Below are 14,444 nucleotides of genomic sequence, written 5' to 3' on the forward strand. Positions count from 1 at the left end.
GGGCGAGGCCATGCTGCGCTGCTTTAGAGAAGAGGAAGAGAAAACTAGAGGTGCAGGTAAAAATCTATTCATATATGAATTGCGATTCTGTCTTCTAACGATTCTAATGGATTCACAACTTTCAAAATCAATGTTCTAAAGCAACGGTTCTCAATACTGTTCCTCGCGTTCCCCTGCCCTGCATCTCTCTCTCATTCAGCTCAGCTCCAACAATGAACTGTTTCAATTATACACTTATTTTCACATAGCTATGAGAAGCGTTAAACATTGCCGTACTGTATTAAAGTTTTAATCAGGATAAAACCGTATATTAAAAGCTAACAGAAGCAGTAGCATTTACAAATAACAGCATATCTAAAAGTATGAGACAACAACAAACAAAAAACATAGGCCTGCCATTAAAAGCCGTGCTTGCACAGGTTCTGCACGATCCTCTTCAATAATATCCTCTGCTTCTCAATCGGGCTCAAACTGATAAGCGATATTAACAATGCAGTTTTTTACAATAACAACCGAAGCACATGCCGCTGAGGTGAGGGGCGGGACGATTAGACGCGCACTAGAGACAGTTGAGCCAATCACAACACACTGGGCTAGCTAACCAATCAGAGCCCATCGCCTATTTCTGAGGGAGGGGCTTCATAAAAGAAGGAAATGATCAGCCCGTTTCTCAGAGAAGGGACAGAGCTTTGTGGAATAAAGGTAAATTATGTGAAAAATAATGCGTTTTTAAAAAAAACAAAGCATTAACACGTTAGACTGCACCCTATAAACACAATCAATCCTAGAAAAAAAAAAACGAGAACCACCCCTTTAAAGAAAACAATCATCTCAGACCAACCTGTTTCTCAACCTCTTTATGTACAATTCAGTATCATGTTACACTCAGCACACACACAAATGGTTATTTGCCTTCAGGACACAGAACATGTTCTCTGTCAGAGACATTTACAGTATCTCGTAAAAGAAAGGCTGCGGATTTTATATGTGGTTTTATGTGGAGTTCATTGTGTGAAGCATTACAGGGGTTTACAGTAAACCACACACACCCTGATTAGAGATCACACACACATGCTTACGAGTGTGTCCAGAACAGACAGCAATGAACACAATATTGCAATAATACTGTAGAATTCAATAGTAAACAACAAAAAATCTGAGCTAATTTGCAAAAAACTGAAAGTTATGTCGCTGAAAGCTGAACCTCATAATTTTTTAGCTATAGTTTGATGATGAAAGTGCCTCGAGATGTGAGCGAAACCTGACAACCCCCCCCTTTGGAGGTGTTATCAATGTCAAAATGATTCATAAATGAAGTAATGCTCTGTTCAGTTTTCTTTTAGGGTGTGAGCTATTCTGTCATTATTCGAATGAACTTAAAGTTGCGATGAAAGTAGCACTAGACCTTTTTTTCCACATCCGTTTCAAACGGATTAAGAAAAAATGCAGGGCGGAGACTTGCTTCTATCTGTCGGTTGTTAATTGGATATTGAGTTGTGGGCGTGGCACTCCAAAACTGTATGCAACCTTGCAGTTGATTGTAAGAAAGGGGCGGGGTTTAAGTGAACAAAATGATTGGAGGAATCCTGCATATGTCATCAGAGAGAGGTCTGCAAAAGATTTAGTTAAGGAATTCATTTTGAAAAAATACGAGGATAAAAAAATTAATGCATTTAAAAAATGGAACCTATTCATAGAATAAGATCAATAACATGCATTTAGATAACTGTGTGAATTTTTATTTTTACGCCAACTTTAATATAAAACAACAGAAGCCTAGAAGTACAATTTGGGGGAAACCTGACAAATCCTCCCTTTGTGGACTTTTGGGGTGTAATTTTAAAATTGTTTAATAAATGTAAAAAAAAATTTCATGCACTGTTAATTTTGAGATTTTGGTCTATGTTACTTTTTGTAATGTCTTGTTTCAGACTAGTGGAAAGAAAACATGCACTAAACACTTTAAAGTGTTTATTTTATTGCACTTTATATATTTGCATCATTCAGATTAAATACATGTTTTTAAAGGCCGCGAGTTTTTTCTCCTCCACTTTTCTCCTCACTTTCTTTTTTTTTTTTTGCTTGTTGACTTGTTGTATTTACTGATTTATGTATTGATAAAAGAAGAAATAAACCAAAATAAACATAAAAAAAAACATTTTGAAAGACTGGTTTTATTGTTTTGATCCAGTATTCACATTTCTGTTCTGGAATTGTATGCAAATATGTGCACATTTAATTAGATATTACATTATTTTCATATTTAAACACATTTTTACATGCATAAACATGCAAACATGCATATTTAAAACTTGTTATACAAACAATGTCTGCCATTCTTAATGTGATCAATTAACTTTGGAAGTATGGTGAAAACTTCTGGATATTATGATTTTTTTGGTTAGTTATTTATATATTTATTTAGTCTATCCGCCTGGGTGCCTTGCCTTATTGTGAAAATGTTTCCTCAATGTAAAGGTTAATGAGTGGGTGAGTAATTAAAACTAGCTTCATATACAGTATAAACAATAAAAGTGTTGTGATGTCCTCATTTACAGTAGCTAGGTGTATGTAAAACTGAGTCACATATCTTTCAGGAAACTATTTCAAAACGACTATTACATGCTAAAATGACATCAGCTATTCTAAAACAGGGAGAACATGCATGTGTTTATGAATATTGGATTCTTCCTAGTTTAAATGTTGACCAACAGGCTTGTTACCCAGTAACTCAACCTCCAGAGAAATGTCTTATCTCCAGCATTCTCCTACTGACGTGTGCTGGGTGAGCAGGAAGAAAAAATACCCATGATACAAACACCACAGATCTTGAGAGACTACAGAAGAAACTAAAAGAAGAAACTAGATCTTAAAGACACGTCTCTTTCCTGTTGATTAAAGGTACACAGGAAGAAGAGCATTGAGACATCTGAATGTTGAAACAATGCTGAGAAGTCACGCTCTAACGGTCAAGAATGAATTCTGCTTTATCCATTCTGGCATTGTAAAGCTTGTATATGGCCTCTTTAACTATCACGGCATCATAAAGATTGACGCTTGAGCTCAGGATGAGCTGTGACTTCACAACAGCATCTCAGACAGTGACTTCTCGGACTGAAGGCCACTGAATGATCAGTTTTGGCAGGTTTGGAGCGCTCAGGTCTGTTTAATATAAGGGCTGGATCAGGTTCACAAGCTCAACCTTTACAAAACAAGCTATTGTTTGCAAGAGTCACTGTGAATACACACATGTGTTTACTTAACTAAAAGATATAGCATTAAAATGATTTTTGTTGTTCTTGTTTTTTTTATTATAACAGACTACCAAACAAGATTCATGATTACTGGATAAAAGCTAATAAATATTAAAATGATTTATTAAAATCTTATGTTTTATAAATTATGTTTTATATATACACACAATTTATAAAATATAATACATTTATAAAATACTTTAATATGTAGGCTACAATATTTTATAAAAGATTCATATATGTAATATTTTGAATTTACACACACACACACACACACACACACACATACATATATATATATATATATATATATAAAAACATTTTAGAGCATAGCAGAACTCGGAAAAAATATAAAATACACAGAATATTCACTATGGAAATATTACCTTTCACGCTTTTTTTAAATTTCCAGGCATGTAATTCACAATTGTTCAATTTCCTGATATTGCATGATCTTGCTAACTTCTATCAACTCTCTATCATATTATATAGACGTTCATAGAGATTATATAGACGTTCTTCAGTGTTACAATATGTAATCAGTATATGATTCATCTATTGTAACACTGAAGAACCTGTTGCATTATAGCGGATCCTCCTGAGAAATGCTCTCACTGTACTCAGAAACAGTCTTACCATACTCGGGGTTGTTTTGCTCTTCCTCCTGCTTCTTACGGCCCATCTTTTCACTTCGCGATCAATAATAACCGCGTGAAATGATCTCGAGCTGTTTCACTGCTCTGCAGCGCTCATCTGAATCGATCAAGTCTGGTGTCAGCGCGCGCTGATCTTAGTTTAGTGCTGTTGTATTGTCTGTAAATCTTTGCTGGAGTAACTAAGCGCTGTGATGACGTCACGTGGCACCTGCCGCTGCGAGCTCACCTGACGCACGCTCACGCCCTCGCGCACAGACCCCCGCAAACACACACGCGTCCTTTTCCGGTGGAAGATTAGAACAGCCCGAGAAACTGCAAGTGTTTACATAGCTTTATTTTATTTAGATTTTTTTTGCATTTTGAAATCAACTTCTAAATGTCTGTTCAGTAGTCCCTATAACATGACACAATTTAATTTGTGGTGCTTCTAATTAAGTGGTGAAAAGCAGTTGCAACTGTTGTACAAAACAAATATCACCACTACTCATCTTTGCACCAATAAAACGTGCAAAACTTTGTTTTTCTACCAAATTATATGCAATATCTACCGGTAATTATTATATTAATATTTAGCTTACATTGGAAAGGTTTCCGTGACCCGAGACCTCTTTCCAGAACATAATGCATGATGGGATACACTAAGCCTCGAATAGCGCTCCTTGGTGGTAGTGTGGATTGGGCACTGCACCTTAGCGTTTTTAAAGGGGTCATATGATGCGATTTAAATTGTTCCTTTCTCTTTGGAGTGTTACAAGCTCTTGGTGCATAAAGAAGATCTGTAAAGTTGCAAAGACTAAAGTCTCAAATCCAAAGAGATATTCTTTATAAAAGTTAAGAGTCAGCCACACCTACCTAAAACGGCTCGTTCTAACACGCCCCCACATGTCTACATCACTATGTGGGAAGATTTGCATAACGCCGCCCAAATGTTCACGCAAAGAAAGAAGGCGTAACTTTTATTCTCGCTGTAGTATTGTTGCTGCCGCCGCCATGTCGTGAAGACGCTGTGTGTTTCGTTGTGAAAGCGAAACTACTTTGTTTGGTCTTCCAAAAGAGGACGATATCAGTTTCGTCGTGCCTGGAGCTGATCCGTGCTGGTCGCTGAGGAAATACTTCAACTTCGCTGTGGATCGCCGGATCGGCTTTCACCGTGGACGAAGCGGAGTCCAGCTCGGGGTCGTCACATGTGGTTGCCGCAGGCATCACAGTATGGTGAGGGGCGTAACATTTCCATCACACGCTTGAGGTATTCGGCCAATCACAACGCACTGGATAGCTGGCCAATCAGAGCACACCTTGCTTTTCAGAACGATGAGCTTTGTAAAAGTCGACGAGTTTCAGAAAGGCGGGGCATAGAGGAGAAACAATAATGTACAGTATGTGGAAAATAATGTGTTTTTTTAACCTTAAACCGCATAAACACATTTCATTACACCAAATACACCAAATAATGTTATTTTTAGCAGCATCATATGACCCCTTTAATTAAGTCCAACATCCCATCTACCATGACTCAGGGCCCAGGGGTTAATTACCCTTATTCCTAAGCCTTAAAAAAAATGGACTATTATTGATTATTTTTCGGCCAATTAGTCTTTTGAATAATGATTATAAATTAATTGCCTCTATTTGCTAAAAGAATTAAGAATGTATTAGAATATATTACAGATGAAACTCAATCAGGCTTTATGAAAAACAGGCACATTTCGAATAATATCAGGTTGGTTTTAGATATATTACATTATTATTTAATTGATGTAAATATTTTTATTTTATTCGTAGATTTTCGTAAAGCTTTTGACACTGCGGAACGTAATTTTTTACATTTTCTTCTTTAAAGGTTTTTGGGTTTGGTGAGTTCTTTTGTGCAGCAGTTCAAACCCTGGATAATAATGCAAATTGCTCAATCAAACTCAAACACGGAACTACCTTTAGATTTGATTTAAAAGGAGGTATTAGACAGGGTTGTCCTATCTCTCCGTATCTTCTCCTGCTTGCAACCCAATTATTATCTGTGCATGTTAACAAAAGTATTCTTAAGGGTGTCTCAATTGCAAGCAGAGAAATTATTATAAGTCAGTTAGCTGATGATACAACCCTTTTTTCTTTTTTAAATATAGTGGCCAAATTCCAATTACAGATAATTTTATTAATAAGTTTTCTAGTGCCTCTGGTCTCGATCTCAATATTAGTAAGTGTGAACTAATGGCTGTTAAAGACTGTGATTTAACATATATTTGTAACATTCCTGTAAAAGATAGTGTTACATATAGGAATCATTATTGTTAAAGACCAGCTGAAAAGATGTTCTCTCAATTTTAACCCCATAATTGATCAAACTAAAAGAAAATTCAACTTCTGGCTTCAAAGAGATCTCTCCCTAAAGGTATGGGGGGGGGACATTTGTTTTTCATTAAACTCCAAAAATAATAATAGAGCTATCCGTAGAGAATGAGAGAATAAGAGAAATTGTTACTGTACCTTATGTTTTGACTCATTGGGTCTCTTTATTGAATGGAAAATTGATTTGCTGGAGAAAAGTGTGGTTGTTACCACAGAAATATCATCTTAGAAATAAGATTAAAGAAGGTTCTTATAAGTTTATTCATATGTTTTATCTAGCAAACTTTTTTTTTAAAGGAATAAATGTGAATTGTATTTTTTGTAATGAATATGAGGAAACTGCCTTGCACTTATTTTGGCACTGTACATACTCAGTTACACTATGTTGTAAAGTCCAAAAATTTATTAGCGAAAATATTCAGAGTTTAAGACCTTCTTCACTCCTATGGGAAAATGTACTCTTTGGCTTTACTGACTATCCTGACCAAGGGGAACAGTACTTTTACTTAATTTACTTATTCTATTGACCAGATTTCACATTCATAAGTGTTAATTCACCAATAAAAAAAAACAATTTTATGGTTTTGTTGACTAAAATATGTATGTATATTGACAGTATCAGAGACTCTGTGAATAAAAAAGCTGTAAGAACTTTGAAAGTTTATGAACTTTACAATATATTTATTAGATTTTATATATACGTATGTGTATGTATGTATATCTTGTGTTTTTGTTTTGAGGTTTTATACTTTCCCTGGCAACTGTTTTGTTTGTTGTAATTCGTCCTATCTTTTTTGTTTTCTTATTTTAATGTTGTTTTCTTGATAACATATTGTATGTTATTGTCATAGACCGTATAAAAACAGGTTATTGTGCCTTGAATTAAAAAAAAAATGTTAGCGTTTTTAATACCTGGGACAGTCTTGCCACTCAAGTGGCTAAGATTGCAAGCGTGGGTATTTGGACAAAGGGTTTGTTTTACAGGATGGATTGTTTTTAGGTTTTCGTTTCGTGCAACTCAAACTGTATTTTGTCAAACTATTTCAACGACGTTTTAAATAAAACACTGATGTTTGTGATAGATTTTTAATAAAGTGATACATAAATAAAACAAATAAATAAAGTGACTTGGGTTGTGTTTTTTCGCTGTCCTGTATAAAGGCGCGGTGACATGTTGTTCGGTGAAATTTCGAGAAGGGTCTGGCTGCAGACTTGCACTTGCACTCTCAGACTTGCACTCTCAGACACTTGCACTTCCGCTAGTGACGTCACTTGCAGTCTTTTTTATTTTGTTCTATTTATTGATTACTTTTTGTTTGAATCTCTCAACTTTTTACAACAGTAGCCAGGTGGTGAAGACAAGAAAAAAGAAACTATTGTCACTTGCAATCTACACAAATGGTGCGTGTTGCCAATGGAGACAAGACGCTGTGGTGGTGATTAAACAATTAAAACTAATTTTATACTATTACGTACAGACCCGCAAATCCGTGGCTACAGAACAGCAGAATATGAACGCAATGCACAAAGTCTCTCGTTAGGCGTTTTCCTCGTGTACAAAAACATAAAGACTTAACATGGCTTAATGTATTAAGATACATTAAGTGCAATTAAAAGATCGATATATAGTTATTATTTAATGTACTACAAGGCAAGCAGATGGCCATGAACACAATGCGCAAACTTTCACTTGTCCTCCCATACAGCAAAACGCTTAATGTGGCATAATAACGGATGATAAAGACAATTCAGTAGCCTATATGTCTTGTTGTTGACTCGGAGTATATACAGAACAGCAAATATGAACGTGCATTATGAAATGCATTAAGTGATTTTAAAAGGATCAACTCCGTACAGGCAAGCGGACGAGCCCAGAACGCAATGCATTAAATTGCTCCCATAGAAAATCATTATAAAACACGTAATGTAGCTTAATGGACAAAGACAATGATATAAAAGAGCTGTAGACAGTTCATTCTATATGGAAAAATGCTTAATGCGAAACTTTGCGTGTTGCGTTTATTCTGGGCTCACCTGCTTGCCTGTATATTAGTTATGTAGGCTATATTTTAATAATGAAGAGCATTGAATTTGGTCTTTATCATCTTAGTCCATTATGCCACGTTCTGCGGTATGGGAGGAAAATACTATATACATATTCATTATATTAATAAACTGTATATTGAATTTGATATTTTAATAGCATCTTAATACATTAAGCCATGTTAAGTCTTTATGTTTTTCTACAGGAGGAAAACGCTTAACGAGAGACTTTGCGCATTGCGTTCATATTCTGCTGTTCTGCGGCCACGGATTTGCGGGTCTTGTCTTTTTCTCCTACAGATGGCTTGCAGGACCCTGTATGTTATAGTATAAAATGAGTTTTAATCGTTTAATCACCACCACAGCTTCTTGTCTCCATTGGCAACATGCACGATTTGTGTCGATTGCAAGTGACGTCGCAGGTATTGGAGAGTGCAAGTGGCGATTGCAAGTGACTTCGTAATTTAGTTTCTTTTTTCTTGTCTTCACCACCTGGCTACTGTTGTAAAATGTTGAGAGATTCAAACAAAAAGAATAAATAAATAGAACAAAATAAAAAATAAAGACTGCAAGCGATGTCGCTAGCGGAAGTGCAAGTGTCTGAGAGTGCAAGTCTGAGAGTGCAAGTGCAAGGCTGCAGCCAGACCCTTCTCGAAATTTCGCTGGGTGCAACTTGCTATGGTTACCTCATAGACATATACCAGGGGTAGTTCTAGGGCGAGTAGACATCCGGGGCTTACAGTATTTACTAGTTGCCATTTCAACACTATATATAGAGAAAAAAGTGCGCGAAAATTCAAAAATCTCTTAAAGATAATCGCTGAACATTTATTTTACCATAGCAAAAGTACATTTCTGGCTAAAGTGAATTTTTCATCTCCGTTTTTAGTATTCATTTAAAATGAGACAAATCTGCTATCATTTAAATCTCCAATCTGTTATTTATTAGATTAAACCTTTCATTGCTGTAACCCTTAAAAACCAGACGGTTTTCTTGATGCCACCGGAGTGGCGGCTGCACTGGTGGCTTGGGCCCGTCTTCACCACATGCAGCTTTATTTGTCCTTGAGCTGTCAAGCCACGGCAGTTAAGAGATTGCTCTATTTAGCAGCCCAATGCAACAAACACTTAAATACTTAAAAAAATTAACTATTTTTTAATAGTGTCACATAAAATACTTTAAATGAAGGTGTTACATATGCTATAAATGTCCAATTTGAAAGCGACATCAACATTAGCTTATATTGCTTAACTGTATACTTTTGAAAAGTCTTCAGGCTGATCAGGCAGTTCTTCCAGTAGTGCTGGATTTTTTCTGTAGATGTAAACATTCGCATATGCATCTTCCCTCTGCATCAGCACAGCCAACGAGGAGACGCAAGTATCGTGGTCATTCAGCATACCAGGCAGACAAGAGGACTTATGTTGGATTCGCATCGATCTTCGCACAGGTGTCAGAAACTTCAGGTCTTTGATGATGTTTCTATGTCGTGAGCCACTGCCTGGTGCTGTTTTGCATTCAATTATCTTTTTCACTCTAAATGACGAGAAAACCAAATGAATACTTGAACTTCTTACACATGTGTATGTGTCTTTGTACATACCGTTAAATTACCCTAAACTCACCTTTGCAAATACGGAGTTGTTTTCACATTGTATTTCACAATGGATGCCCCTGCCATCTCTGGAGTGGTGCTCTTCATCTTCTCATCACTGTCATGATAATCATCATCATTCTTTATGACAGCCTTCTTAGTGTCTTCTGTAATGTGGCTCTCCGAGTCTTCCTCATCTCCCAGTTCCTCCTCTTCCAGAATTTCAAACACTTTATCTGTTTCCTGCACTTCCACTCTTTTCTCTGCCACCACATCAGACTTGTCAACATTTACACCTGTCGAGGATGGCCAAAATCATATAAGCCATTTATAAAAATCACATCATGACTCGAAAAGAGAATAAGTTGGTTTATTCTGGTAATATTAGTATTAATTTGCAATTCCTGCATAAAGAACCAGGATGAGACTCACCATCTTCACATGATGAGGGCATCTCCATTGCCTCCAATTTATCACACAAGTTCAACACCTACAAGCAACACCACATATAAGGAAGGAAGAAATTACAATTTAAAAAAAATGTAAATATACACTACCATTCAAAAGATTTGTAATGTTTTTTAAAGAAGTCTCTTCTGCTCACCAAGCCTGCATTTATTTGATCAAAAGTACAGCAAAAACAGTAACATTTTGAAATATTTTTACTATTTAAAATAACTATTTTCTATTTTAATATATTTTTAAAATGTAATTTATTCCTGTGATTTTCAATGCTTTAGCATCATTACTCCAGTCACATGATCCTTGATATCATTCTGATATTCTGATTTGCAGCTCAAAAAAAATAAATAAATAAAATAAAATAATAATAATAACAAACAACAACAACAACATTATATTATTATTATTGTTGAAAACAGCCGAGTAGAATTTTTTCAGGTTTCTTTGATGACCAAAGTTCAGAAGAACAGCATTTATCTGAAATAGAAATCTTTTGTAACATTATGTCTTTATCACTTTTGATCAATTTAAAGCATCCTTGCTAAATAAAAGTATTCATTTCGAGAAGTTAAAAAATATATGTAATAATATTATACTGACTCCAAGCTTTTGAATGGTATAGTGTATAATGTTACAAAAGCTTTTTATTTCAGATAAATGCTGATCTTTGTATCTTTCTATTCAAAGAATCCAGAAAAAAATGTACTCAATTGTTTTAAATATTGATGATGATGATGATGATGATAATCATAAATGTTTCTTGAGCAGCAAATCAGCATATTAGAACGATTTCTGAAGGATCATGTGACACTGAAGACTGGAGTAATGATGCTGAAAATACAGCTTTGATCACAGAAATAAATTATATTTTAAACCATTCAAATAGAAAAGTTATTTTGAAATAGTACAAATATTTCAAAATTTTACTGTTTTTGCTGTACTTCGGATAAAATAAATGCAGGCTTGGTGAGCAGAAGAGACTTCTTTAAAAAAAACATTAAAAATCTTAGCGTTCAAAAACTTTTGACTGTTAGTGCACAACAGTGAATATCTGTCTGTCTGTCTATCGGTTTCACAAATAAGACTCTCTTTATGGTTCTTACCGACTCCATCCTTATCTCTGGGTCAACTGGCAAATCCATATCACTGGTGTCCAGCAAGTCTAGTGAGGTATTCATAATATAGCTTGATCTCCTAGAACACACTGTTTTATTGTCAGGGACTTCAATATCATTAGTTTGGTTGTCAGTCTTCAATGCAGCGGTTGGTTTTACAGCCTCAAACTGGACGACAGGCTCAGACTGGGCACCAATTGTTGCTTTGGGTCCAGTTTTAGGCCGAAGAACCGGTTTTGGATTTCTTGAAAAGGTTGCAGACTTTTCCAAGATTGGAGGCTTCTTCAGAGTCTTTCCCTTCCACTCTGCAAGCTTTGCTCTGAAAATAAAACATTGAGCAATCACATCAATATATCCTCTTCTATCAGCAGACTGTCACACTTGTCCAGTTAAAACTGGTCAAGTTATGTTCGGCTGAAGTTTATAAATTACACTATTGTTCAAAAGTTTGGTGTCTATAAGGTTTTTTTTAATGTTCTTGGGGAAAAAAAGAAAAAGAAAAAAAAGAGTCTCCTATGCTCAACAAGGCTGCATTTATTTGATCAAAAATACAGCAAACCAGTAATATTGTGAAATAATGTGACCCTGGAGCACAAAACCAGTCATAAGTCGCTGGGGTATATTTGTAGCAATAGCCAAAAATACATCTATGGGTCAAAATTATAGATTTTTCTTTTATGCCAAAAATCATTAGGATATTAAGTAAAGATCGTGTTCCATGAAGATATTTTGTAAATTTCCTACCACAAATATATCAAAACTTCATTTTTGATTAGTAATATGCTAATATTCTAAGAACTTCATTTGCACAACTTTAAAGGCGATTTTCTTAATATTTTATTTTTTTGCACCCTCAGATTCCAGATTTTCTAATAGTTGCATCTATGTCAAATATTGTCCGATCCTAACAAACCATACATCCATGGAAAGCTTATTTAGCTTTCAGATGATGTATAATATAGCAATAAGCCAAAAGAAGCCGTGGTTTACAGTGAATTTATAACAGAGCATAGGAGAGCCTACAACCCCTTTAGCTGTTATACATTCATTGTAAACCACGGCTTCAAGGGGCTTATTGCTTTTATAAAACGGTTATTCCATATATGTAGTAAGGTTTCACAAAATAAAACAGAGCAAGTAAAGTGCAATGATATTAATAAACAACGTAGTTCCTCAGAAACGGCTGTGGTTCCAACAAAGTGGTTACCGAGTAAAACAGAAATGTAAACAAAAGTGTATGTTTGTAGAGTAATTTACAACAGCTTCGAACTTGGCTCAACCAATCAGAATCAAGGACCGGAACTATCCGTTTAATAAATCTCAATTTCTGAAAATTGACACTTAAGACTGGCTTTGTGGTCCAGGGTCACATATAATAATTTAAAATAGCCTTTCTATTTTAAATGTAGTTTAAAATGTACTTTATTCTTGTGTTTGCAAAGCTGATTTTTCAGCAGCATTACTCCAGTCTTCAGTGTCACGCGATTTGACTTCAGAAATCATTCTAATATGCTGGATGGATGCTCAAGAAAATATTTCTTGGACACATTATTTATTATAATCACGGTTTAAAACAGTTGTGCAGAATAATATTTTTGTTGAAAGCATGATACATTTTTTTATCAGTATTCTTGTAACATAGTAAATGTATTTAATAAATGTTATAAATTGTATTAAATAAATAAAATATATAAATAATCTTACTGACTCCAAACTATTCAATGGTAATGTAAACAACTCGCCTTCTTTCCTCAGCCGTCTTTATTCGCACTTTGTACTGGCTGGCTGTACTTGTGACAGGCCTGCGGACTTTCTGTTTAGTGGTGGCTGTTTTGGGTTTCTCCACCTGCACCGTCTTCTCTTTCTTCTTCGAAGCGATGGGTTTGCTGATGGCCGAGTGCCTTGTAGCTAGAGGGGCTGACCTGGGAAGAGCACAAGCACCTGCTTGGGTGACGGTGCCTGGGACGTTCTGAGGTATACGTTTATGGGAAACGGACACCTGGACTGGTTTTTCATTGGCATTCAGCGGGATATCAGAGACAGATTTCGGTCTAGATGACACAGCAGAGTTTACTCTGGCTTTAGAGGACATTGGCAGGGAAGAAACAGACTTGGACCGAACTTTAGGCCATTCAGGTTTTGGTCTTGTCACATCCAGTTTTGAAATCACTTTCTTTTCTGTGGTCTTCACATCAGCAGCATTGGGTTTTCTGAAACAGTCGATTTTAGACTGTACTACACGACCCTTATACATACCAGGATTAGATTGCTGGATGGCAGAGACACTAGAGGGTGGTTTTTGAACTTCTTTCACAAGATTCCTGTGTCTTACAGTCTGCGGTGTACGGAAGGCCTGGCTTAACGTGTTACGCTTGGTAGGATCAGCATTAGTTTTGGTCTTCGGTCTAACATCCTTTTCCTTCTCTCCTGTTCCAGAGTTGTCCTCCGTAAGATCATTCTTCGACTGAAGGGGTGCAGATCTACATATTACTTTTTGTTTTGATATGCAACCACTGATGACTTGTTTTTTTGGGCCACCTACTGATTTACTGTTTCCCTTGTTGCTCTGAATAGAAAGAATAAAGAATCTGAATTATGCAAACCACATTTCAAGCACACAGACTAGGGATGCACGATATATCGGCCACCATATCGGTATCGGCCCATACAGGTAAAATTACACAATGCATAATTTTTGGGGACTTTTATTTTAAGCACATCAAATTGTGTTATAAAATAGAAACTGGGTATTAATACCTAAATACTACATACATAAATAACCTCATAACATGTCAAACAGATTAATTCCAAATATTTCCCACTTTTATATCAGTACTAAAAGAGATCCCATTGTACCAACACTTCAAAAAGACCCAAACCATGACAATACTGGCAAACTATTGATAACAGTTGCCAAAACAATCTACTTACGTTATCTACGGTTTCCTCAGTCGAGGAAAATGTGTTAACAGGAAC

General features: G+C 35.8%; 2 protein-coding genes across 2 annotated transcripts in view; both read right to left on the reverse strand.

The window, feature by feature from the left end:
- Window positions 1-4,152, reverse strand: part of LOC107557448 (choline transporter-like protein 4) — a 28,326-nt gene extending 24,174 nt beyond the window's left edge. The window contains 1 exon segment of the mRNA XM_016240864.1: window positions 3,891-4,152. Within this exon segment, the coding sequence (XP_016096350.1) occupies window positions 3,891-3,936 (46 nt within the window). The 5' untranslated portion in view covers window positions 3,937-4,152.
- Window positions 4,153-9,168: 5,016 nt separating this feature from the next.
- On the reverse strand, window positions 9,169-14,319 carry LOC107557449 (cytoskeleton-associated protein 2-like). The gene is made up of 7 exons (XM_016240865.1): window positions 14,305-14,319; window positions 14,011-14,034; window positions 13,211-13,932; window positions 11,457-11,787; window positions 10,324-10,381; window positions 9,923-10,187; window positions 9,169-9,833 (listed from the first exon to the last, which is right to left on the reverse strand). The coding sequence occupies exons 1-7, from the start codon at window positions 14,317-14,319 to the stop codon at window positions 9,545-9,547; spliced, it is 1,704 nt and encodes a 567-aa protein (XP_016096351.1). The 3' UTR covers window positions 9,169-9,544.
- Between the last annotated feature and the right edge of the window lie 125 nt (window positions 14,320-14,444).

This window comes from Sinocyclocheilus grahami, unplaced genomic scaffold (genome assembly GCF_001515645.1).
Source record: "Sinocyclocheilus grahami isolate Dianchi unplaced genomic scaffold, SAMN03320097.WGS_v1.1 scaffold603.1, whole genome shotgun sequence".
Classification (NCBI taxonomy): Eukaryota; Metazoa; Chordata; class Actinopteri; order Cypriniformes; family Cyprinidae; genus Sinocyclocheilus; species Sinocyclocheilus grahami.

Bases quoted from the DNA above. Each gene is read 5' to 3' on its own strand.
- LOC107557449 (XM_016240865.1), bottom strand. The intron at 13,933-14,010 runs GTAGGTGGCCCA...GCACCCCTTCAG, and splicing joins ACAAGGGAAACAGTAAATCA to TCGAAGAATGATCTTACGGA. The intron at 11,788-13,210 runs GCGAGTTGTTTA...TTTTATTTTCAG, and splicing joins AAGACGGCTGAGGAAAGAAG to AGCAAAGCTTGCAGAGTGGA.